Source organism: Geotrypetes seraphini, chromosome 3, assembly GCF_902459505.1.
Source record: "Geotrypetes seraphini chromosome 3, aGeoSer1.1, whole genome shotgun sequence".
In the NCBI taxonomy this organism is placed as follows: domain Eukaryota; kingdom Metazoa; phylum Chordata; class Amphibia; order Gymnophiona; family Dermophiidae; genus Geotrypetes; species Geotrypetes seraphini.
In genome coordinates this window covers 25762114-25786582 of record NC_047086.1, presented here as the reverse complement: position 1 = coordinate 25786582, position 24469 = coordinate 25762114, and the positions used below count along the sequence as shown (strand labels likewise).

The 24469-nt window shown below is 45.5% G+C and overlaps 1 protein-coding gene across 1 annotated transcript in view; it reads left to right on the top strand.

Moving 5' to 3' along the window:
- LOC117356736 (akirin-2-like) overlaps positions 1-24164 on the top strand; it is a 75100-nt gene extending 50936 nt beyond the window's left edge. Inside the window, exons 5-6 of the mRNA XM_033936358.1 lie at positions 2744-2815; positions 23469-24164. Of these exons, the coding sequence (XP_033792249.1) occupies positions 2744-2815; positions 23469-23479 (83 nt within the window). The 3' untranslated portion in view covers positions 23480-24164. The remainder of the gene's footprint in view (positions 1-2743; positions 2816-23468) is intronic.
- The last annotated feature ends 305 nt before the right edge of the window (positions 24165-24469 follow it).

Genomic DNA, 24469 nt, shown 5'->3' with positions numbered 1-24469 from the left:
GCTTCTACTAGGCAGTGTTATGCCCAGAAGTGGACTAGATTCGCCACGTGGTGCGTTTCGAATCAGGTGGAACCTTTGTCTGCTTCTTTGTCTTCTGTTTTGGATTTTTTGCTTCATTTGTTTCAGTCTGGCTTCAAGACCAACTCGGTTCGTGTACATCTTAGTGTGATTGCCGCCTTCCATCGGCAGCTTGATGGAAAGTCACTGTCTGTCCACCCCTTGGTTTTTCGTTTCATGCGGGGGCTCTTGAATGTCTATCCTCCTCTCAAGCCTCCCCCCGGTGGTTTGGGATCTCAATGTAGTCCTTACTCAATTGATGAAACCTCCTTTTGAGCCCATGGACAAAGCTCATCTGAAGTTCCTTACTTGGAAGGTGATCTTCCTGCTTGCACTAACGTCTGCTCGCAGAGTGAGTGAGCTGCAGGCTTTGATCTCGCACCCACCTTTTACAGTTTTTTTCACCATGATAAGGTGGTCATCCCAAGTTCTTGCCTAAGGTGGTGTCAGATTTTCACCTTAATCAGTCTATCGTTCTTCCGGTGTTTTTCCGAAGCCCCATTCTCATCCTGGGGAGGTAGCGCTTCATACTCTTGACTGTAAGAGGGCGTTGGTGTTCTTTCTCCAACGCAACCAGTCTCATCGGAAGGTTCCTCAGTTATTCTTGTCTTTTGATCCTAATCGGTTGGGATGTCCTGTTTGCAAGCATACCTTGTCCAACTGGTTGGCTGCTTGTATTTCCTTCTGCTACGCTCAGGCTGGTCTCTCGCTGCATGGTCGGGTCATGGGACATAAAGTCCGAGCGATGGCGGCTTCTATCGCTTTCCTCAGGTCCACGCCAATTGAGGAGATCTGCAAGGTCGCCACTTGGTCTTCGGTTCATACCTTCACCTCTCACTACTGTCTGGATACTTTGTCCAGGAGCGACGGCCGGTTTGGCCAGTCGGTTTTGCGTAATCTGTTTTCCTAAATTGCCAACTTCCCTCCGTCCCTTTTTTGGTTAGCTTGGAGGTCACCCACATGTAGAGAATATGCTGCCTGCTTGTCCTGGGATAAAGCACAGTTACTTACCGTAACAGGTGTTATCCAGGGACAGCAGGCAGATATTCTCACAACCCTCCCACCTCCCCGGGGTTGGCTTCTTTGCTAGCTATCTGAACTGAAGACCACGAGGAGGGGATGCGCGTTCTAGTTGAGCGGGAAGGCACACACATGCGTGGTGCAGCACCAGCAAACTTGAAATCTTCAATCAAGTTTGCTTGAAAAGCTGTCCGCATCAGGGCTCCTTGGATGACGTCACCCACATGTAGAGAATATCTGCCTGCTGTCCCTGGATAACACCTGTTAACGGTAAATAACTGTGCTTTCCTTACCTTCTCAGCTACTACTTTTGAGAACCAAAGCGGCCTTCTTTTCCTCTTTCTTTTACTTACTTGCATCACAAAGAAGTTAACATCTCTTGTCACAACCTCTGGTAACATTCCAGAGTTTAACTACTCTTGGAGTGAAAAAAATATTTGTTGGTTTTAAAAGTATTTTTCTGTAACTATGCAGACCAGCTTCCAAGGCTTCTGTTGCCAGATGGATTTGCATGGCAAACAGCTACCTATTTGTCAAAGCTCATTTTACCAGAAGTGTGGCATCTTCATGGGTGGAGTCTCGGGCAGTTCTTCCCAAAGAGATTTGTAGAGCAGCTACTTGGTCTACTCTCCATACTTTTACAAAGTTCTACAGAGTGGATGTGGTGGCATGAGAAGATGCCACTTTTTTGTCCTTAGTCTTGCAGGCGGGCTCATCTGTCCCTCCCTAGACATCTGGCAATGCTACGTCACCTAATGTATGGATTCCTGTATATATGTAACCAGAATGAAAGATTAGGTTTTTACCTGGATAATCTTGTTTCTGTTAATATACACAGGAGTCCTTACATTAGGTGACGTACCAAACATTGCCAGATGTTCAGGGAGGGACAGATGAGCCTGCCTGCAAGACTAATGACAAAAAAGTAGCATCTGCATTCTGCAGTTCCTCTGCTTTCTGTTTCTGACAACTCTATGATCCAGAATGGGAGTAGTTCTCCTGTCAGTTGGATAAACATGTATGATTAACTTACTAATAAGGAATTGAGTCATTGAGCTTTGCCATTCCTTAAGTGTTAGTTGCACTTCAGGTTGGCTCATTGAGACACTTGTATTACAAGTTCATGCTAATAATTGTTCTTTTTCATGAGTTAAAGAGCAGAACAGAAATGTATGTTTCCAGGAAAGTTCCCCATGTCCCTCCTTCTCCTTTCTCCTGTTACAGTAGAGCTCGATTGCTTTGGTACAAAGTGAAGAGGGAGCTCTGCTCCGCTGGTAAAGGAAGAGGAGCTGAAATATGTGATTGACACTCTTCTGCAAGTGGTTTGCAAGCATGGGTTGATCACCTAATGTACAGACTCCTGTGTATATTATTAGCAGAAACAATCCAGGTAAGAACCACTTTAGTAATGGCATATATTGTTATATTTGTTGGGAGTTGGTGTGTAATAGTGTTTAATGTGGCTTTGTGGCATAATACAACACTTTTACAGAAGCTGGGTTTTTGCTGGTGGAGGAGATAGAAATGTAGAAACTGAGAGATGTCTTGAATTTTATTAATTTAAGATGTATCCCTGCCAGTCATCTTTTTTCCTAAGAAAAAGTTGGAGTATGAGTTGGAGTATGTTAAAGACTATGTTTATCTTGGCAATTTTTTTTGTCCACAGAGCAATATGATGCCTTTGTGAAGTTCACGCATGATCAGATTATGCGACGATATGGAGAACAGCCTGCTAGTTGTAAGTATTTAATTTACTAGAAGTACTAACATATCAGGACTTGATATTTAAAAATAGCAAGTCTTTCCTACTTCCTCTAGCAATTTTATCCTGTTTTCCTCAATGGGAATGGCTCCTATTTTAGACTGTTTCTAAATTTGCTTTCTTTTAGTCTCATCAGACATGTCAGAACTTGTGGATATTGTATTCATCAGTCAGCAGGTGGAGAAAGCACCCAACAATTTTTAATTCTCTATTAGAACTCCAGCAATTCAATATTTTATAGTTTCAGGTGGAAGATATGAGCTGCAGCTTCTGGACTGGTTGTTATCCCAGGACAAGCAGGCATGATATACTACATATGGGTGATGTCATTCCACGGAGCCCAGGCGCAGACCACTGCCAAAGTGCACCCGCACTTCCAAAGACTTTAGAAAATGAGTAGCTGACCGCACCCTGCATACGCGCGAGCCCCTCCGTCGACGTAGTTGTGTGATTTTCCCAGTTTATTTTTTTCCAAACGTCTGCGCCCTAGCTGTGCCCTTCCGCTTTTGCTTGTATATATTACTAACTAAATTATTCTGTTTTTTATTTTCTACAACCTCATTACAGTATTTAAACAAAAAAATGATATTCTTAAATTTTAGTGTGCTCATAGATACTTCAACAGGGCTCTCCATACAACGATACGAAGTTGCTAATACTGCATAGATTCTAAATCACAGCACATTATGTTGAGCGCTAAGGATTCTGATTAACATTAAAATGTTCATATAGCTCTTAAGACAAAGATAAATCACTTATCTGAGCTGGTATGTCTTCGACTTCAACACGGTCTGTGTTTTGCTAGAGCTATGTCAGAAAGCCGAATGTGAAGTCTTTATTTATTTTTTCTTCGCTGTGAGAATTATATACAAGCTAAAATACTATATCAAAAATGGGGAGTGTGTGGTGCAGTGGTTAGAGCCACAGCCTCAGCACCCTGAGGTTGTGGGTTCAAATCCCACACTGCTCCTTGTTACCCTGGGTAAGTCACTTAATCCAAAATCAAAAATATATATAGGATGCAGAGAGATGATTAATAATCTCAAACAATACCTCTCTGTTACACTTTAGTAACTTTAAACAAATGGAAACAGCGAGACGTGTTCGCCTGCTAGACTTATCTTTAGACAATCCTTAAAAACGGGAGGTACCGGAGGACTGGAAAATAGCGAATGTCACGCCCATCTTTAAAAAGAGTTCAAGGGGTGACCCAGGAAACTACAGGCTGGTGAGCTTGACCTCGGTTCCGGGAAAGATGATGGAAACACTGGTTAAGGACAGAATCTGGGAGCACATAGAAAACAATAGACAGCTGAAGGCGAGCCAGCACGGCTTCTGCAAGGGAAGGTCGTGCCTCACAAACTTGCTATACTTCTTTGAGGGAATAAATAGCCAGATGGATAAAGGGAAATCCATAGACATCATTTACCTTGACTTCAAAAAAGCCTTCGACAAGGTAGAAACATAGAAACATAGAAATAGACGGCAGATAAGGGCCCACGGCCCATCTAGTCTGCCCACCCTAATGTCCCTCCCCTACCTTTGCCCTGTGAATAGATCCCATGTGCCGATCCCATTTGGCCTTAAAATCAGGCACACTGCTGGCCTCAATCACCTGTAGTGGAAGACTATTCAAGCGATCAACCACTCTTTCAGTGAAAAAGAATTTCCTGGTGTCACCTCGTAGTTTCCCGCCCCTGATTTTCAACGGATGCCCTCTTGTTGTCGTGGGACCCTTGAAAAAGAAGATATCTTCCTCCGCCTCGATGCGGCCCGTAAGATACTTGAACGTCTTGATCATGTCTCCCCTCTCTCTGCGCTCCTCGAGTGAGTATAGCTGTAATTTGTCAAGCCGTTTTTCGTATGGTAGATCCTTGAGTCCCGAGACCATCCGGGTGGCCATTCTTTGCACCGACTCCAGTCTCAGCACATCCTTGCGATAATGCGGCCTCCAGAATTGCACACAGTATTCCAGGTGGGGCCTCACCATGGATCTATACAATGGCATAATGACTTCCGCCTTACGACTGACGAAACCCCTTCGTATGCAGCCCATGATTTGTCTTGCCTTGGACGAAGCCTGCTCCACTTGATTGGCAGACTTCATGTCCTCACTGACGATTACCCCCAAGTCTTGTTCTGCTACCGTTTTTGCTAGGATCTCGCCATTAAGGGTATAAGACTTGCATGGATTCTGGCTGCCCAGGTGCATAACTTTGCATTTTTTGGCATTGAAGTTGAGTTGCCATGTCCTAGACCATCGCTCCAGTAGGAGTAGGTCGTGCATCATGTTGTCGGGCATTGAATCTTCATCTGTTTTGCATTTGCCCACTACATTACTCAGTTTGGCGTCATCGGCGAATAATGTTATTTTACCTCGAAGCCCTTCTGCCAAGTCTCTTATAAAGATGTTGAATAGGATTGGGCCCAAGACTGAGCCCTGTGGTACTCCACTAATCACCTCCGTCATTTCGGAGGGGGTGCCGTTCACCACCACCCTTTGGAGCCTACCTCCAAGACAGCTCACAACCCATTTCGTCAATGTGTTACCTAATCCTATAGAACTCATTTTGCTCAGTAACCTGCGGTGTGGTACGCTATCGAATGCTTTGCTAAAGTCCAGGTACACGATGTCCATGGACTACCCAATATCCAGCTTCCCTGTCACCCAGTCAAAGAAGCTGATCAGGTTGGATTGGCAGGATCTCCCCTTAGTAAATCCATGTTGTCGGGGATCCCGTAGATTCTCCTCATCCAGGATCTTATCTAATTGGTGTTTGATTAGAGTTTCCATTAGTTTGCTCACTATCGATGTTAGACTCACTGGTCTGTAGTTTGCTGTCTCCATCTTTGAGCCTTTCTTGTGGAGTGGAATGACGTTAGCCGTCCTCCAGTCCAACGGGATGCTGCCTGTACTAAGGGAGAGGTTGAAGAGCACGGACAGTGGCTCCGCCAAGACATCACTCAGCTCCCTAAGCACCCTGGGGTGCAGGTTGTCCGGCCCCATTGCTTTGTTAACCTTGAGCTTTGACAGCTCACCGTAGACACTGCTGGGCGTAAACTCAAAGTTACTAAACGGGTCAACTGAGCCAACCCTTGTCTGTAGCTGAGGGCCGAGCCCTGGCGCTTCTCGGGTGAAGACTGAGCAGAAGTATTCATTTAATAGTTGGGCTTTTTCTGAATCCTTTTCCACATAGTCTCCGTCTGGTTTCCTAAGACGTACAATCCCGCCTGAGTTTTTTCTTCTATCACTGATATACCTGAAGAAGGATTTATCTCCCTTCTGGATGTTCTTTGCTAGAGACTCCTCCATGAGGTACCCCACGAACGGCTGCTTAAGAAGCTGTGGAACCACGGGGTGCAAGGGGATGTCCACCGATGGATCAAAAACTGGCTGGCAGGCAGGAAACAGAGGGTTGGAGTAAAGGGCCACTACTCGACTGGCTATGGGTCACGAGCGGAGTTCCGCAGGGGTCGGTGCTGGGACCGCTCCTGTTCAATATATTTATTAACGACCTGGAGGTGGGAACAAAATGTGAGGTTATAAAATTTGCGGATGACACCAAACTCTGCAGAAGGATTAGAACCACGGAAGACTGCGAGGACCTGCAAAGGGACCTAACGATACTGGAAGAGTGGGCAAAAAAGTGGCAAATGAGCTTTAACATAGAGAAATGCAAGGTCATGCATGTAGGGAAAAAGAACCCGATGTTCAGCTACAAAATGGGGGAATCACTGCTAGGGGTAAGTAACCTTGAAAGAGACCTAGGAGTGATGGTTGACACAACATTGAAGGCGTCGGCCCAATGCGCGACGGTCTCAAGGAAAGCAAACCAAATGTTGGGTATCATTAAGAAAGGTATCACGGCCAGGACGAAGGAAGTCATCATGCCACTGTATCGTGCAATGGTGCACCTGCATCTGGAGTACTGTGTCCAGTACTGGTCGCCATACCTCAAGAAGGACATGGCAATACTTGAGGGTATCCAGAGAAGAGTGACTAAACTGATAAAGGGTATGGAAAACTTCTCATATGCGGACAGGTTGAAAAAGCTGGGGCTATTCTTCCTGGAAAAGCGGAGACTTAGAGGAGACATGATAGAAACCTTCAAAATCCTGAAGGGCATAGAAAAGGTAGACAGGGACAAATTCTTCACATTGTGGGGAACGACAAGTACAAGGGGGCACTTGGAGACATTAAAAGGGGGCAGGTTTAGAACAAACGCTAGGAAGTTCTTTTTTACCCAGAGGGTGGTGAACACGTGGAACGCGCTTCCGGAGCCGTGATAGGACAGAGCATGTTACAGGGCTTCAACGAAGGTTTGGATAGGTTCCTAGACGATAAGGGGATTGAGGGGTACAGATAGGAGTTGAGGTAGGTTATAGGAATAGTCAGGGACCACAGCAAAGGTGATAGACCTGAAGGGCCGCCGCGGGAGCGGACCGCTGGGCAGGATGGACCTCTGGTCTGACCCGGCGGAGGCAAATTCTTATGTTCTTAATCTTAGTCCATTAAATACTTCATATAGGGGAAGGGCCTCAGATCCCTGTGCGTTGCCAGTAGGTTTTTTCAACAACTGCACTAGATCTGGAAATAACCTCATCGGCCCCTATCGCCCTCCTGCCTGGCACCTCACCGATGCTACTGTAGCTTAAAGTTCAAAACAGTGAAATATGAGACTAAGCTTAGGCAGGGAACTTTTCCATTGTAGTTACTGATCTTTGTCGGTCCATTCCCGCCAATGTAACGTTTCGCCATATGGCTGCGTCAGGGCGGTAGACTCTCAGCGTCTGTTAGCGTTCTATTTGGCAACAGAGTAAAAGATACAAGTCACTTAATCCCCCATTGCCCCAGGTATATTAGATAGTAACATAGTAGATGATGGCAGATAAAGACCCGAATGGTCCATCCAGTCTGCCCAACCTGATTCAATTTAAATTTTTTCTTCTTAGCTATTTCTGGGCAAGAATCCAAAGCTTTACCCGGTACCGTGTTTGGGTTCCTACTTTCAAAATCTCCGTTAAAACCTACTCCAGACCATCTACACTCTCCCAGCCATTGAACCCCTCCCTAGCCCATCCTCCACCAAATGGCCATATAAAGACAGACCGTGCAAGTCTGCCCAGTACTGGCCTTAGTTCAATTTTTAATATTATTTTCTGAGTTTAGATCCTCTGTGTTCATCCCAATCTTCTTTGAACTCAGTCACAGTTTTACTCTCCACCACCTCTCTCGGGAGTGCATTCCAGGCATCCACCACCCTCTCCGTAAAGTAGAATTTCCTAACATTGCCTTTGAATCTACCACCCTCAACCTCAAATTATGTCCTCTGGTTTTACCATTTTGCTTTCTCTGGAAAAGATTATGTTCTGCATTAATACCCTTCAAGTATTTGAATGTCTGAATCGTATCTCCCCTGTCTCTCCTTTCTTCTAGGGTATACATATTCAGAGCTTCCAGTCTCTCCTCATACGTCTTCTGGCGCAAGCCTCCTATCATTTTCGTCGCCCTCCTCTGGACCGCTTCAAGTCTTCTTACGTCCTTCGCCAGATACGGTCTCCAAAACTGAACTAGAGAGTTGCGCGGGGACAGAAATCCCACCCGTCCCCACCCGTCCCCGCCAAAGTCCCACCCGTCCCCGCGAGGAATCCCTCCGTCCCCGCCCGTCCCCGCGAGGAATCCCCTCCGTCCCCGCCCGTCCCCGCGAGGAATCCCCTACGTCCCCGCCCGTCCCTATAAACTACAGAAATAATTATTTCATTTAATTATGCTACTGAATTAAAGGCTCTGGTAGAAACCCATTTAAAAATAAGCAAAAAGACTTTATTAATTTGGAAATATTAATTGGGAAGAATACATACTTTGTAAACGGGTTTCTACCAGAGCCTCTAATGTTTATAAATTTTTATCAACACAACTAATATACTACTTTATCCTTAAGCAAAAAAAAAAAAAAAAAGAATTTTTTTCCTACCTTTATTGCCTGGTTTCTGCTTTCTTCATGTTCTCATTCAATTCCTTCCATCCACTGCCTCTCTTCTCTCTGTGTCTTCCATTTGCTCTGTTACTGTGCCTCTCCCTTTCTCCCCCCTCCCCCCATAGTCTAGCACCTCTGTCTTCTTCCCTGCCAGCGTCTTCTTCCCATTCCCTCTTCCCCATGTCCTTTCAGCGTCCTTCTCCCCCCTCTGTCTTTCCCATGTCCTTTCAGCAGCCTTCTCCACCCCTGTTTTCCCCATGTCCTTTCAGTGGCATTCTCCACCCCTTTGTCTTCCCCAGTGCTTTCAGGGTCCTTCCCCCCCTCCTCCCGTTTACCCCATGTCCTTTCAGCGTTCTTTTCCACCCCTTTGTCTTCCCCAGTGCTTTCAGCTGCCTTCTCCCCCCTTAAGCGTCTTTTCTTCTCCACTCCACCTTTCCTCCCTCCCTGCCTCCACCTTGGTGGCGCTTTTGCACCCGACCGACAACAGAACAGGCCCGGTCGGACAAATCTCCCTGTCCTGTAGCCGCGAATTTAAATTACCTTCTTACAGCAGCTGGAGTAGTGAAGCTGCTGTAAGAGGTAATTTAGATTCACGGCTACAGGGCAGGGAGATTTGTTGGCCGGGCCTGTTGTCGGTCAATTGGGGGACCTGACCGGCTGTGCACATTATCTGGGGCGGACCGCCCCCTCCCCCCTCTTTCGTACGCCATTGCTTTCTCCCTACCTGCCCTGCCGCACACAGCCGACCGGAAGTCTTCCTGATGTCAGCGCTGACGTCGGAGGAAGGGAGGGCTTTGCTTAAGCCCTCCCTCCGACGTCAGCGCTGACATCGGGAAGATTTCCGTTCGGCTGTGTGCTGCGACAGGGCAGGTAAGGAGAAGGAGACTACCCTCGCGGCTCGAGTGCACTGCGATCCAACCCCGCAGGAACCCCGCGACCCTAGGGGGCATCCCCACGGGATCCCCGCGACCCTAGGGGGCGTCCCCACGGGATCCCCGTGACCCAAAGGGGGAACCCGCGGGTCCCGTGGGATTCCCGTCATCCCCGTTCCCGTGCAGCTCTCTAAACTGAACACAATACTCCAAGTGGGGCCTTACCAATGACCTGTACAGGGGCATCAACACCTTCTTCCTTCTACTGGCTACGCCTCTCTTTATACAGCCAGCATCCTTCTGGCAGCAGCCACTGCTGTGTCGCACTGTTTTTTCGCCTTTAGATCTTCGGACACTATCACCCCAAGGTCCCTCTCCCCATCCGTGCATATCAGCTTCTCTCCTCCCAGCATATACGGTTCCTTCCTATTATTAATCCCCACCTGCCAGGACAGATAGGGAAAAATGTTTGAGTACCTGAATGTAAACCACTTAGACTATAAGTGGTATATAAATGCTTAAATAAATAAATTATAATGAAAGCTCAATAAATTCACGTTAACATGGCTGGCAGGCTGGTACTTGAGTTCTCTGGCTCTTACACTCTTGGTTTGAAAAAGATGCCCTGGGAAAGTCCTTCACCAAAGTGAGGCTAAGAAGCTGGCACTGGCGATGTCATAATAACCCACATGGTTAGAATGTCTATCAAAGCCAATGTTGTAAAGAACTCCTCAAGGTTTAATGACTTGAAAACCGATCTAACTATCAATAATTATATGAGAAAACATTGTGAAAAAAAGTGAAAAATATGAAAAGTGATAAAATTGAAATGCAACAGCCCAGTGCAGAGAAACCCCTACAGCAAAATTGGACCAAACTTATACTGACCATAAAAATGCACACCATTCCACCTCTCTCTTAAGTCCATCAGGATGTTTTTTTTTGTTGCATAGTGCTTTATGGACCCCAGTTCGTTTACAGAAGTTAGATAGTTCAAGATCCAATAGATGCTGGCATTGTAGTTTAGAAGTTGGGACATTGGACTATTTGATATTTTTCTGTCCCTATATAAATGCCTTTTGGAAGTTAATTTGGCCCCAAATTAATTCATTGTTAGAAAATCATGTTGCCCTTTGGTACTTCAATGAGATTTAAAAGCCCAATTTCAGCTAATAATAATAAACTTTTATTAATATTAACAGGGGTTGCCATTCAGCAGATTACAGGGAATTGGAAAGATTATACTAAACTAAATTATACTTTTTGGTGGAATTCAGTATACCATATTTATAAAATGGAAAGGGTATTTGTTTTGCAACAAGGTAATTATAATAAGTTTTAAAAGATTTGGGGGCCATTGACGATTTATTCTAGTGATCAGACATCTTAAACACCAAAATATTGGACAGTGGCGTACCTAGCATATGTGACACCCGGGGCCCATCATTTTTTTGACACCCCCCCCCCCATCTATATGAAAAATGATTTTTAGTAACAATCTACATATCGCACAAGAGTGTACCTAGGAAAAGGCAGCATCTTAAACACTGCAGTGAGCACTAGAACACCAACACATATTTTAAAACTAAACAAACCAGATCCTGCATAGTCAATTGATCCTGTACAGTCGATGCTATCAGAAAGCCACGTCCCTTTTATACACACAGACAGATACACCCTCGCCCAATATGGAATAATCACAAACTAAAAATAGAAATATGTAGACAAAAGTTAAACTGAACTGCCAAGAAACCAGACTTTGCATACAATGCAACACCACACAATGCAACACCACAAAAACAGTGACACATGTCCCCTAATACTGTGCAAAATGTAAAGACAGTAGATGTAAATTTGAAAAAACTGATACATAACAATCACCACTTTACAAATTAACAAATAAAAATAAAACAAATAATGAGAAATAAGAAAATACAATTTTATTGGACTAATCCCCATAAGTTCGGTCCTCATCCCCACAAACCACCTGATTCCATCCACACAAGCCTTGAATTGTTTTATATTGAACTTATTATATTAAAGTATAAAAAGAAACAATATTCTGTACAATTGTCAATTTATAAATCAGCGTCTTCTCCCCACTCTCTCTTCCCCATTTCCCTACACCGTCCTCAGCTTACTCTTTCGCCACTTTCCTTCAGCGCACGCACATAAAAACAAGCAAGTAATTTTATATCATTTTCATTCTATTCATTCATAGAAATTAAAGTCTAAATAATGCCAGTCACATAACAAAACATGATTTTACAAAAATAATTCCCTGCAGTCAAGCCTGCAAGGATTACTAGATGTCTTTCAGCAGCTCCCCTCCCTCCCTCCCCGTTACCTTCGTGGCCAAGTCAAAATGATCTTCCAACAATAAAATTTTAAAAACACAAAGCACATTGTACGCAGAGAAAATGTTAATTATCATTTATATTCCGCGGGTTTTCAAAGAGGTCAAGGCAGATGACTTTATGCAATGTCACCTCAGTAACAACTATACAAAAATAGACAAATATACCCCCTCCCTTTTTATTAAACCGCGATAGCGTTTTTTAGTGCAGGGAGCTGCGCTGAATGCCCCACGCTGCTCTCGACGCTCCCTGCGCTAAAAACTGCTATTGCAGTTTAGTAAAAGGGGCCCATAGTGCAAAATATAGACAGCATATATAAATTCTCAAAACGGACACATTTTGATCACTAAATTGAAAATCATATTTCCTACCTTTGTTTGGTAATTTCATCAGTCTCTGGTTGCACTTTATTCTTCTGACTGTGCATCCAATATTTCTTCCCTTCTTTCAGCCTCCTGTATGCTTCCTCTCCTCCAGACTTCATTCCCTCCCCCAACTTTTTCTTTGTTTCATCCTGTCCCCTTCTTTCTTTCTCTCTCCATGCCCCCTTTCTTTCTGTATGTCTGTCTTTCTCTCTCTCTCCGTGCTCCATTTCTTTCTTTCTCTCTCCATGCCCCCCTTTCTTTCTCTTTCCCCATGCCCAATTTTTTTCTTTCTTTCTGGATCCCTGTCCCCCTTGCTTTCTTTCTGGCTCCCTGGCTCACCCCCCCTTTATTTCTTTCTCCCTTCCCTCCCCTATGCCACCGCCGCTACCACCACCATGCTGCCACCACCGCCGGGGAAAGGCTGCCACTGGCCATCGGAAACAGGCCGGCGCCGAATTCGTCGTCCTTCTTTTCCCGCCGGCCGACCAACTCTGGCTGCCCGACGTCAATTCTAATGTCGGAGAGGACGTTCCGGGCCAGCCAGGCAGCGATTGGCTGGCCCAGAACGTCCTCTCTGACGTCAGAATTGACGTCCGACAGCTAGAGTTGCTCGGCTCGGGAAGAGAAGCAGCAGAGAGGAAGAATTCGGTGCCGGCTTCTTTCTGTTGACGGCAATGGCAGCCTTTCCCCGGCGGCAGCCTATTGCCCGGTAAGTGGCCAGCTGAACACCCCCTCGGGCCTTGCACCTGGGGCGGACCGCCCCCCCGTCTCCCACTTGGTATGCCACTGATATTGGATAAGATAAGGGGGGTGGGATTATGACGGATAATATATTGATAGTTATTATTTATTGGTATATGGGTGGGAGGGGTAGGTTTCTTATATAATTATTTATTTGGAATAATACAAATAAGAATGTCAAGTGATGAATTAAGGTATTTCTGAATGAATGTTGTACACTTGTAATTTTTGAAAATGAATAAAGATTTTTATAAAAGGATGCATGGAATGTAAATGGTAAATCCAACGCTGTTCATTCCTCCATAGGGCTCTGGTCAAATCCCTTTCACATGGCAATGAGACAGTGTCCAAGACTAAAAATCTAAGATCTGTCACTTGATAGGAAAATTCTTTCCAGTGTTGTACTAGAGGAGCCATAATCTCCCTGCGGATCCTATTAAGGTGTTCTTGAATGCGGCTCCTATTTGAACTTGTAGTACAGCCTAATATACCTTCAGGCATGGGCAAAAAATTTTGTATACTGCTGCTGTTGTGAAGCAATCGAATGTGCCTGGTAATGTAAAGCTACTCCCATTGTGAGTGAGAGCTTGCGTAGTATGTGTCTATGCAGTCACTGTACAAGTTTTCACTCACAATGGGAGTCGAGTTCTGATAGTGTGATAGCAGTGGAGGAGGATTCACTAGAGCATATGCAAAAAGTATAGTTGGAAAAATTTCAAAACCCCAAATGAAGATGGAGCAGAGCTCTAGAATCTTAAATGAGGACAGTGTGTCAAGGAGATAAGTGTCAAAAGCAGCATATAGGTTAAGAAGGATGAGGATCGAGTAAAGCCCCTTGGCTGTGGCTAAGAACAAGTCACTTCAGAGAATTTGGCTAGATCTCTTTCTGTAGAGTGGTGAAGAAGGAAAGCCAGACTGTAGTGAATCCAAAATAGCTAGAGATGAAAAAGACAAGTTGTGAGGGCATGTTCAAGTAGTTTGGATAAGAAAGGGAGGGAGGAGATTCTTAGATCCCCTACAAAACATCACGATGAACCCAATGTTTCTCAGCTACCATTAGCCCAATCTTTGGCTGAGATTTTTATAGAGAAAACCTTAAAAATTAGATCAACCATTCAGTCATCAGATCAAGCAAAATTTGACAGCTTATCTCCCTCAAATTCCTCATCCTCAAATACATGGAGTTCTAAATGTTCTAGGTTCAGGATTCCCTCATTATTAGAGATACAACAAACCATCAATACTCTGAACTGTAAGGGTTCCTCCTTTGAAGTCATTCCCCCTCTTATTCTTAAGCGTTATTTTTCAGTATTTGGACCCCAAATACGCAAATTTATTGAAACTAGTTTCACTACAAGTACTGTTCCTAAACAATGGAAAAAAGCAATCATCTTTCCCACTATTAAAGACAATAAAATAAGTGCAGCAGAGATTTCTAACTACCGTCCAATTTCTAATATTCAATTTTTGACTAAACTTACAGAAAAAATTGTCTTTAATCAACTCTCTGATTTCATCGAACAAACAGATGTCCTCCATCCTAATCAGATGGGTTTCCCTAATCACCATTCGACTGAATTATCCTTGATAGGGTTAACCACTAACATGTACCAATTAGATCACCAAATATCAGTCATACGTATCTCACTGGATTTATCATCAGCCTTCGGTACTATAGATCATCAATTGTTAATCCATAGGCTCTGTGACATAAGGATTTCCGATCAAGTATTAGATTGGTTTAAATCATATTTCAAAGTTCGTTCCTTGAAAGTCCAGTTCAATGGTTCTACCTCTAATACTTTTTCTAACAGTTATGGGATCCCACAAGGTTCCATTCTTTTCCCTATGTTGTTCAATATCTTCCTCGCTCCACTTATCACACTAGGGCAATCAATAGGGTTCTCTATCTTCACTTATGCGGATGATATTCAACTTTCTCATCCCGTCGATCTGGATAACCCCGCAGATATTTCTTCTATCAATTTGAAACTGAATCAAATTAGCTACTGGTTAAGCACAAATATGTTAGCCCTCAACATCGGTAAAACCAAAGCAATGATTTTCCCAGTTAAGGATGGTTTCTCCTTTTCCTACCCTATTATAATAAACTCAGTTCCTGTTCAGATAGTTACTTCTATTAAACTTCTTGGTGTTATCTTTGACGGAAAACTTTCATTCCTTGAACAAATAAGTTCAGTAGTCAAGAAATGTTTCTACCGCCTCCTAATGATTAGATTACTTGCCACTTTATTAGATCAATCTTCTTTAAATATTCTTATCCATTCGCTTGTCATTTCATGCTTAGACTAAAGCAATGCATTATATAAAGGCATCACTAAGAAAGAAATAAAACGTCTTCAAATTATTCAAAATACTGCCATTAAAATTATTTCAAAAGCTCGAAAATTCAATCATGTCACACCACTTTTAATCAACCCCCAATGGCTTCCCATAGATCACCGAATTTCCTATAAAATAATGTTACTGACACATAAGACCATAACTTCCGGCCAACCTGATTTCATCAACAGATTACTAATCCCCCACATCCCCATCATACATTACGTTCATCTAATCAAAACCTGCTATCCATTTCCTCTTTTAAGACACATTAATACAATGCGCATTAATATCTTTTCTGTTACGGCCCCTACCATCTGGAACTCAATACCAAATTATATTGGAGAAATTTCATCACTTGATAAATTTAAAAGTAACTTGAAGGCCTTTCTTTTTAAAGACGCATTTGGAGTATAACAGTCCTTATCCCAGGACAAGCAGGCAGGTATTCTCACTAGTGGGTGATGTCATCCGACAGAGCCCCAATGCGGACGTCTCACAAGCATACTTGCTTGAAGAAACTTCAGAAGTTTCGAGATGCCCGCACCGCGCATGCGCGAGTGCCTTCCCGCCCGATGCACCGGGCGTGTCTCCTCAGTTCTTTTTCTTCCGCGGAGCTGAGAAGTCTATCTTCAATTTTGCGCCCATTGAATCTCTTTTTGCCTTCTGTTTTTGCCGCGGGTTGAGTTCTTTTGGCTCTCCTGTGCATTTGTTTCTTTCTTTGATTTCTTTTTTTTTTTTTTTTAATTTTTTTCTTCCGACACCGGGTCGGCCGCGTGGCTGGGGCCCCGCGCCTTCGACCTTGCGGCGGAGCTTTTCCGGTCTATGTCCCGGCCGATCACCGGTTTTAAGAAGTGTAGCAAGTGCCAGCGCGCGATTTCGCTCACGGACCCTCATCGACGCTGCTTACAGTGTCTGGGACCGGATCACTTTCCGAAATCGTGCCAGCCTTGCTCCACGTTAACAGCGAGAGCGTTTAAGTGCCACTGTCTGCTGTGGGAGTCCATGTTCAAGATGGAAGCTTCGTTGGATCCGTCAGCTTTGACATCGACTGGTGCTTCGACTTCATCGGCGAAGCCCTCTGCCTCCCCGGCTGCTTCGGGCCTTCTGAAGCCGGCATCGTTCACGCCGGTTTCGGCCTCGACTTCGGCGCCGGTGCCTTCCTCCATCTCCTCGGAGCAGGTATCGACCCCTACAGTTCCACCGGTGGTGCTTAAAGTGCCAAAGGCTGGCAAGCAGAAGCACGCGGCACTGAAAGAGCGCGGAGACCGTGCGGAAGGGCCCCCTTTTGGTGCGGATCCCTCCATATCGGCTTTGTTGCGGTCCATACTGGAGGCTCAGTTTGTGGAACTCATGATCACCATGGGACCCCGGCTGATTGCCTCAATCCAGGGTGACCTCCCCGTTCCGGTTCCGAGGGGCGGACCGCCCCCTCCTCCTCCGCCGCGCCGCACGACCTCGTTGCTCAGCGAGGAGGAGCGGCGAGCGGTGTCCGGGTCCTCGAGGCGGTCCTCGGTTAGTGCTATGCCTCCTTTGGAACCGATTCCCTCGAGGAAGGCCTCCCTTAGTGATATGACTCCCTTGGAGCCTATCCCCTCGAGGAAAGCTTCGTTTAGTGATTTGCCTCCATTGGAACCTGTGACCCCGCCCCATGACACTGTGTGGCATCCACCTTCGAGGCCTCCCAGTCCGGGGCATAGCAGAAAGCAGGACGAGTTCTTCCGGACTCCCTATCAAGCATGGGTAGCGTCGGGGGAGGCACCAGCTCTTCCGCCTCTTCATTCGATGGCCTCGAGTCCGATCTGCTCCTTGGAGGCTTCTGATCAGGTTTCTCACAGACAGGCTCGATCCCCTTCCAGGCATCGTGAGGGGCATCGATCCAGACACTCCTCGAGGCATTCCTCTCGACACTCGACCGTCTCGCCTCAGAAGAAATTGCCTCGGATGGGGTATGTTGCTTCGGCTGGGTCTCCTCCGGGCCCGGAGTTCGAGGACCCCGAGGTTTTCTACTCACCCTGTTGCTCTCAGGCCTCTATGGAGCCCGAAGCCTCGTCTTCTTCTAGCTTTTCTCGTAAACCGGCGACGGCGGACCAACTGTCTTTTTCCTCATTTCTCAAACAGATGGCGGATGACATGGACATTACTCTCGATGCTGGGTCTCGATACTCCAAGGAGTACCTCGACACCATGCACTTGCCTCGTCCTCCAGCCGAGTCCTTGCGCCTCCCTCTGCACAAGCTCCTCGACCAGACCTTCATGAGGTGCTTTGAGTCTCCTTACTCTATCCCTGCAGTCCCTGGAAAATTGGATGCTCGGTACCGCACGGTGCATCATAAGGGCTTCGAGGGTCCTCAGCTTTCTCACCAGTCCCTCCTGGTCGAATCCTCGCTCAAGCGGTCTCATCCTGGCCAGGTCTATGCTTCAGTGCCTCCGGGACGCGAGGGCAGAACCATGGATAAGTTTGGTCGACGCATCTATCAGAATTCGATGATGACGTCCCGAGTCCTGAATTACAATTTCCACTTCGCCGCCTACTTGGAATTTTTTCTGCCTGTGCTTCGGAAATTCACACCATATATCGAATCCCAGGCTCGGTTTGAGTTTGAGGAAGTAGTTGCTTCGCTGTCCCAGCTTCGTCTTCAGTTGATGCAATCTGCCTATGATGCTTTTGAGCTCTCGGCCCGAGCAGCGGCCTGTTCTGTGGCGATGCGCCGGTTGGCCTGGTTGCGGACCATTGACATGGACCTGAACCTTCAGGACCGCCTGGCAAACGTCCCGTGTGCTGGGGCGGATCTTTTTGACGAATCCATCGATTCAGTCACGAAGAAATTGTCCGATCATGAAAAGTCCTTTCAGTTCATTCTTAGGCCGAAGCCTAAGCCTCAACAGTCTCGACCCTCTCGTCCACCGTTGATTTATCAGCGACGTTATCAACCGAGGCAAACTCCACCTGCGAGGCAACCGGCGAAGCGACAGCCTCCTCAGAAGGGTCAGCCAAAGTCTCAGTCGCCTGCTGTCCCTAAGGCCACTCAGCCTTTTTGACTGTTTCGTCGAGGGCATAACCAACCTCGTTCTGTCTCCCCCTGTTTTTCCCATCGGAGGGCGCCTCCATCATTTTTATCATCGCTGGGAGTCCGTAACCACCGACCTCTGGGTCCTTACTATCATCAGGGAAGGATACTCTCTTCATTTCCATCGGGTCCCTCCGGACCACCCGCCAAGAGAGTATCCTTCCAACTTGACACAGACCGCCCTTCTTCTTCAGGAAGCCCAGGCCTTGCTCCGGCTCCGGGCCGTCGAGCCGGTCCCTGTGGACCAACACAACCAGGGGTTTTACTCCCGGTACTTCCTTGTTCCGAAGAAGACGGGCGACCTGCGCCCCATTTTGGACCTCAGGGTCCTCAACAAATTCCTAGTCAAAGAGAAGTTCCGCATGCTTACCCTTTCTTCTCTCTACCCCCTCCTCGAGCAGAACGACTGGTTATGCTCTCTGGATCTCAAGGAGGCCTACACTCACATTCCCATTCATCCGGCCTCTCGCAAGTTCCTCATATTTCGGGTGGGACATCTGCATCTGCAGTATCGAGTGCTTCCCTTCGGCCTGTCATCGTCTCCCAGAGTCTTCACGAAGTGTCTGGTAGTGGTGGCTGCGGCACTCCGGAACCGGGGTCTTCAGGTTTTCCCCTACCTCGACGACTGGCTCATCAAGGCGCCCTCGGCCTCGGAGGTCATCTCGGCGACCCTGTCCACGGCTCTGTTCCTGCAGAGTTTGGAACTTTCCCAAATCTCATCTACAGCCTTCACAGTCGCTCCCCTTCATCGGGGCGGTCCTGGATACCATCCACCTCAGAGCATTCCTTCCTCCTCAGCGCCTGGAAGCTCTTCTTCGTCTCTGCCAGTCTGTGTCTTCTCGCCAATCCATCTCAGCGAGACACATGATGGTCCTCCTGGGCCACATGGCCTCTACAGTTCATGTGACGCCGTTTGCCAGACTCCATCTCAGAATTCCTCAGTGGACCCTGGCGTCTCAATGGACTCAGGTGTCGGAGCCGTTGACTCGACACATCGTCGTCACTCCTGCTCTTCGGCAGTCTCTACTTTGGTGGATGACCTCTTCGAATCTATCCAGAGGTTTGCTGTTTCACACTCCTCCCCACCAGAAGGTTCTCACAACCGATTCCTCGACCTATGCCTGGGGAGCACATCTGGATGGTCTTTGCACTCAGGGATTCTGGACCAGTGCGGACCGCCTCCATCAAATCAATCTTCTGGAGCTCAGAGCCATCTTCAATGCTCTTCAAGCTTTTCAACATCTGCTTCACGACATGGTGGTCCTCATTCGCACAGACAATCAGGTCGCCATGTATTATGTCAACAAGCAGGGGGGCACGGGCTCGGCCTCCCTCTGCCAGGAAGCTTTCAGAGTCTGGGATTGGGCAGTTCGCCACAACACCTTCCTCAAAGCTGTCTACATTCAGGGGAAGGACAATGTCTTGGCGGACAACTTAAGTCGTCTCCTCCAGCCTCACGAATGGACACTGCATTCCTCGCCCCTTCGTCAGATCTTTGCACAGTGGGGGACGCCTCAGATCGACCTCTTTGCAGCTCCCCACAACTTCAAACTGCCTCACTTTTGCTCCAGGATCTACACTCCTCATCGCCTCGAGGCAGATGCCTTTCTGCTGGATTGGGGGAATCGCTTTCTGTATGCGTTTCCTCCATTTCCTCTCATTCAAAAGACTCTGGTCAAGCTGAAGTCGGACCATGCCACCATGATTCTAATAGCTCCTCGGTGGCCCAGACAACCTTGGTTCTCCCTTCTACTTCAACTCAGCAGCAGGGAGCCATTCCTTCTTCCAGTGTTTCCTTCACTGCTTACTCAGCATCAGGGATCTCTACTTCATCCCAACCTGCAGTCTCTCCACCTGACAGCTTGGTTCCTCTCAACATAACTCCTCACCAGTTTTCCCAGGCGGTGAGGGATGTCTTGGAGGCTTCCAGGAAGCCTGCTACTCGTCAATGCTACTCCCAAAAATGGACTAGATTTTCTTCATGGTGTAGTTCTAACTTTAAGGAGCCTTAGCGAGCCTCCCTATCCTCTGTGTTGGACTATCTTCTACACCTGTTTCAGTCTGGTCTCAAGTCGACATCTATACGGGTCCACCTGAGTGCTATTGTGGCTTTCCATCAGCCTCTACAGGGGAAACCTCTCTCTGCTCATCCTGTGGTTTCCAGATTTATGAAAGGACTTTTTCATGTCAATCCTCCTCTCAAACCGCCTCCAGTGGTTTGGGATCTCAATGTTGTCCTTTCTCAGCTTATGAAACCTCCTTTTGAGCCTCTGAGCAAGGCTCCACTAAAGTTTCTCACTTGGAAAGTGATTTTTCTGGTGGCCCTCACATCTGCTCGCAGTGAGCTTCAGGCCTTGGTGGCGGACCCACCTTTCACAGTTTTCCATCATGACAAGGTGGTCCTCTGCACTCATCCGAAATTCCTACCTAAGGTGGTCTCTGAATTTCATCTCAACCAATCCATTGTGCTTCCAGTGTTTTTTCCAAAGCCTCATTCTCATCCTGGAGAATCAGCTCTACACACTCTGGACTGTAAACGTGCTTTGGCTTTCTACTTGGATCGCACCAAACCACACAGAACTGCTCCCCAACTTTTCGTCTCCTTTGATCCAAACAAGTTGGGACGACCTGTATCGAAGCGCACCATCTCCAACTGGATGGCGGCTTGTATCTCTTTCTGCTATGCCCAGGCTGGATTACCCCTTCCTTGTAAGGTCACAGCCCATAAGGTCAGAGCAATGGCAGCCTCTGTAGCCTTCCTCAGATCGACACCGATTGAGGAGATTTGTAAGGCTGCTCATACATTCACCTCTCATTATTGTCTGGATACTTTCTCCAGAAGGGATGGACAGTTTGGCCAAACAGTGTTACAAAATTTATTCTCCTAAGTTGCCAACTCTCCCACCATCCCATTGAGGTTAGCTTGGAGGTCACCCACTAGTGAGAATACTTGCCTGCTTGTCCTGAGATAAAGCAATGTTACTTACCGTAACAGTTGTTATCCAGGGACAGCAGGCAGCTATTCTCACGTCCCATCCACCTCCCCTGGGTTGGCTTCTCTGCTAGCTACCTGAACTGAGGAGACATGCCCGGACCATCGGGCGGGAAGGCACTGGCGCATGCGCGGTGCGGGCATCTCGAAACTTCTGAGTTTCTTCAAGCAAGACATGCTTGCAAGATGTCCGTATCGGGGCTCTGTCGGATGACATCACCCACTAGTGAGAATAGCTGCCTGCTGTCCCTGGATAACAACTGTTACGGTAAATAACATTGCTTTCTAAGGACTGCTATGGAAATTTGTTCCTTGCCATTTTTAATCATTTTAACCTATCTTACAAAGTACCAGGACTATTTATTTTTTGTTTCCCTCCCTTTTGTTTTGATCCTTCTCCCTCTCTTTTTCATTATACAAATGTATTTCTGCCCTTTTCCATTTTGTATCAGTATGTTAATGTTTGTGCGTTTGAACGTCTGTAATAATAATTGTAATTTGTTTTTAACTTATGCCCTCTTTATTCTTTGTTTTTATTATGTAAAACCGCTTTGAATTTTGATAAGGCGGTATATCAAATTTTTAAATAAACCTAAAACCTAATCCCGTATGTTTTGGTGCAAACTCTACATCTTCACGGGAAAGCCAGATAAGGTCTCTTGTGAAGTCTTGAGTTGCCAATAAACATTTAAATTTAAAAAAAGAAAACCCACAAAACTTATTCTCTCCATGGTATACATGCTTAGATACCTACAATCTAGTATGTTTTATTACATTTTTTATTAATCGCCAAATTTTGAACAGGCTATATCTAAGCGATGTGTCTTGGTGGAAAGCTTGCAGCGTTTTTGGTTTGGTTTATTTATATCTTGCCCTTACCCAGATTGTGTTACAAACTTACATACAAAAATGCAAAATTACGTAGAAAAATACATACAAGATCAACAATAAATACAGAGCAAAAGATACAAATTCATTTTGGTTTTCTCGGAACCCCCTCTTAGTTGTGGAGACCATACCTGGGAAAGGATATAATCTACATAAGTACAGTATTCTAAGTGAGGTCTTCAAATTTATTTTAATTTTTTGCTGAAATCAAAGTAAGCCATACCAGCTTTGAGCTAATTTTTGATTTACCTAATCAAAAAATTAGTTTGACCCAATTTGATTCTGGCAAAACAATGTCTTGGATTCTGCAACACACTGGTTTATAGACTTAAGTAACTTCTCTATTTTTCCCACCATTGAAATAATGCTTGTATCTCACCCAGTGTCCTCAGTTTAATAGACCATAGCAGCCAGTTTTTGGTATCGTGGAACTATGCTAAAGAACTTTCTGGAAGGCTGTTTCTTTACCTTGTATGTGTGTGCTCATTTGAGTTATTTTAAGAATGAGAAGTTAGATTAAAAACACTCAAGGTATATATGAGGAATTGTAGCAGGTTTTCAGGTCTCGCCATGTCTGTAGAAAGAACTGACATTTCAGCCATCGTGCTGTGGCTTTCTTGAAGGCATGATGACTGAAACTTCAGTTTTTTCTACAGACATGGCGAGACCTGGAAACCTGCTACAATTTCTCATATATACCTTGAGTGTTTTTAATCTAACTTCTCATTCTTAAAATAACTCAAATGATTTTTATAAAGAGAGTTTTTTTTTTTAAGCCCATTAGTTGGTTCACCCAATGATCTTGTTGCCCAATCTCAGTAAGGTGGGAGAGGGGATCTGAGGCCTCTCTGGATCTATTTTGACCAGTAGAATCATGTGAGGACTATAATTGGTTTTCTATTTTCTCGAGTTTGCTTAATACTATAAACATTTTTGTACATTGCATCACTTGCTTCCTAGATTTTAGCACTTTCAATATAAACACATTTTTATGCTGATGATCTGTTTTCTTTTCTCCTCAGATGTATCATGAACTGTTCTTTCTGCATTAGTGGGCTGCCCTTTCTGCCAGTCAGTTGTTGCAAGGTATCCCACTTAAGACTTGCAACAATACCATATTTCCTCTGTGACCACAGGTTCTTTCAAGCTTTTGTCAATGGCAACCACTTTTATGCAGCAACTGGTTTTGGAGTGCTGTCTGATGTCTTTACCATCTGGATGTGGACCTACTGCTACCTATATTAATATATCAGTGGCCTCATTTGCTCTTATCATTGAAATTTGGCTTCTGTTAATGTTTAAACAAGAAAAGGATTAAACAAAAGGAATAAAGCTGGTGTTATAGAACTTGCCCTTCACTGATGCCATAAATAAAACTGTAGAATCCCACACTGTACAGTTCAGACTGAAATCAGTGTGGTTTCGTAACTCTGCACAACAACATATGTTACCACAGTAATGTAAGTTAGAATGTAACCCCAGGACGCTTTCAAGCAAATAGCCCAGAGAACTACCTGTGAAGAGTAAAGAAGGGCAGTTCTGTATTCCAGGACTCTTGGCATTAAGAATGGGTTTATGATTTGCAGTTTTTGTAGTTTTTATTTATTCTGTCTTTAACATGTTTATTGCTTCATTTTTTTCAGTGATTTTACAATGTTTTACTGCCCTTGTAGTACTGGAATTTAGTTGGAAAAATAAAATCTTTAATTTTAGTTGGATGTGAATAGGATGTTCATTGTATATAGAGTAATCTGTAAGTGCCCTACTTTAGAAACTCTGAGCTGATATTCTTGTGCAACAGGACTGGTAGTCGTGATCATCGGGTTTTAACCACTGGTTGCGAGGGTTGTAGAGCCCACCGATTGATTTCATGCTCCACCTCTCATCACTGGGACCTGCTCCTCCCTCTCGGTCTCACTTTACAAGCAAGGAGTAGGGAGCCTGTCTGTTTTGCTTGAGTCTAATCTTTATTTTTTTCAGGTTCTTTATTTTATCCCAGGACAAGCAGGCAGGTATTCTCACA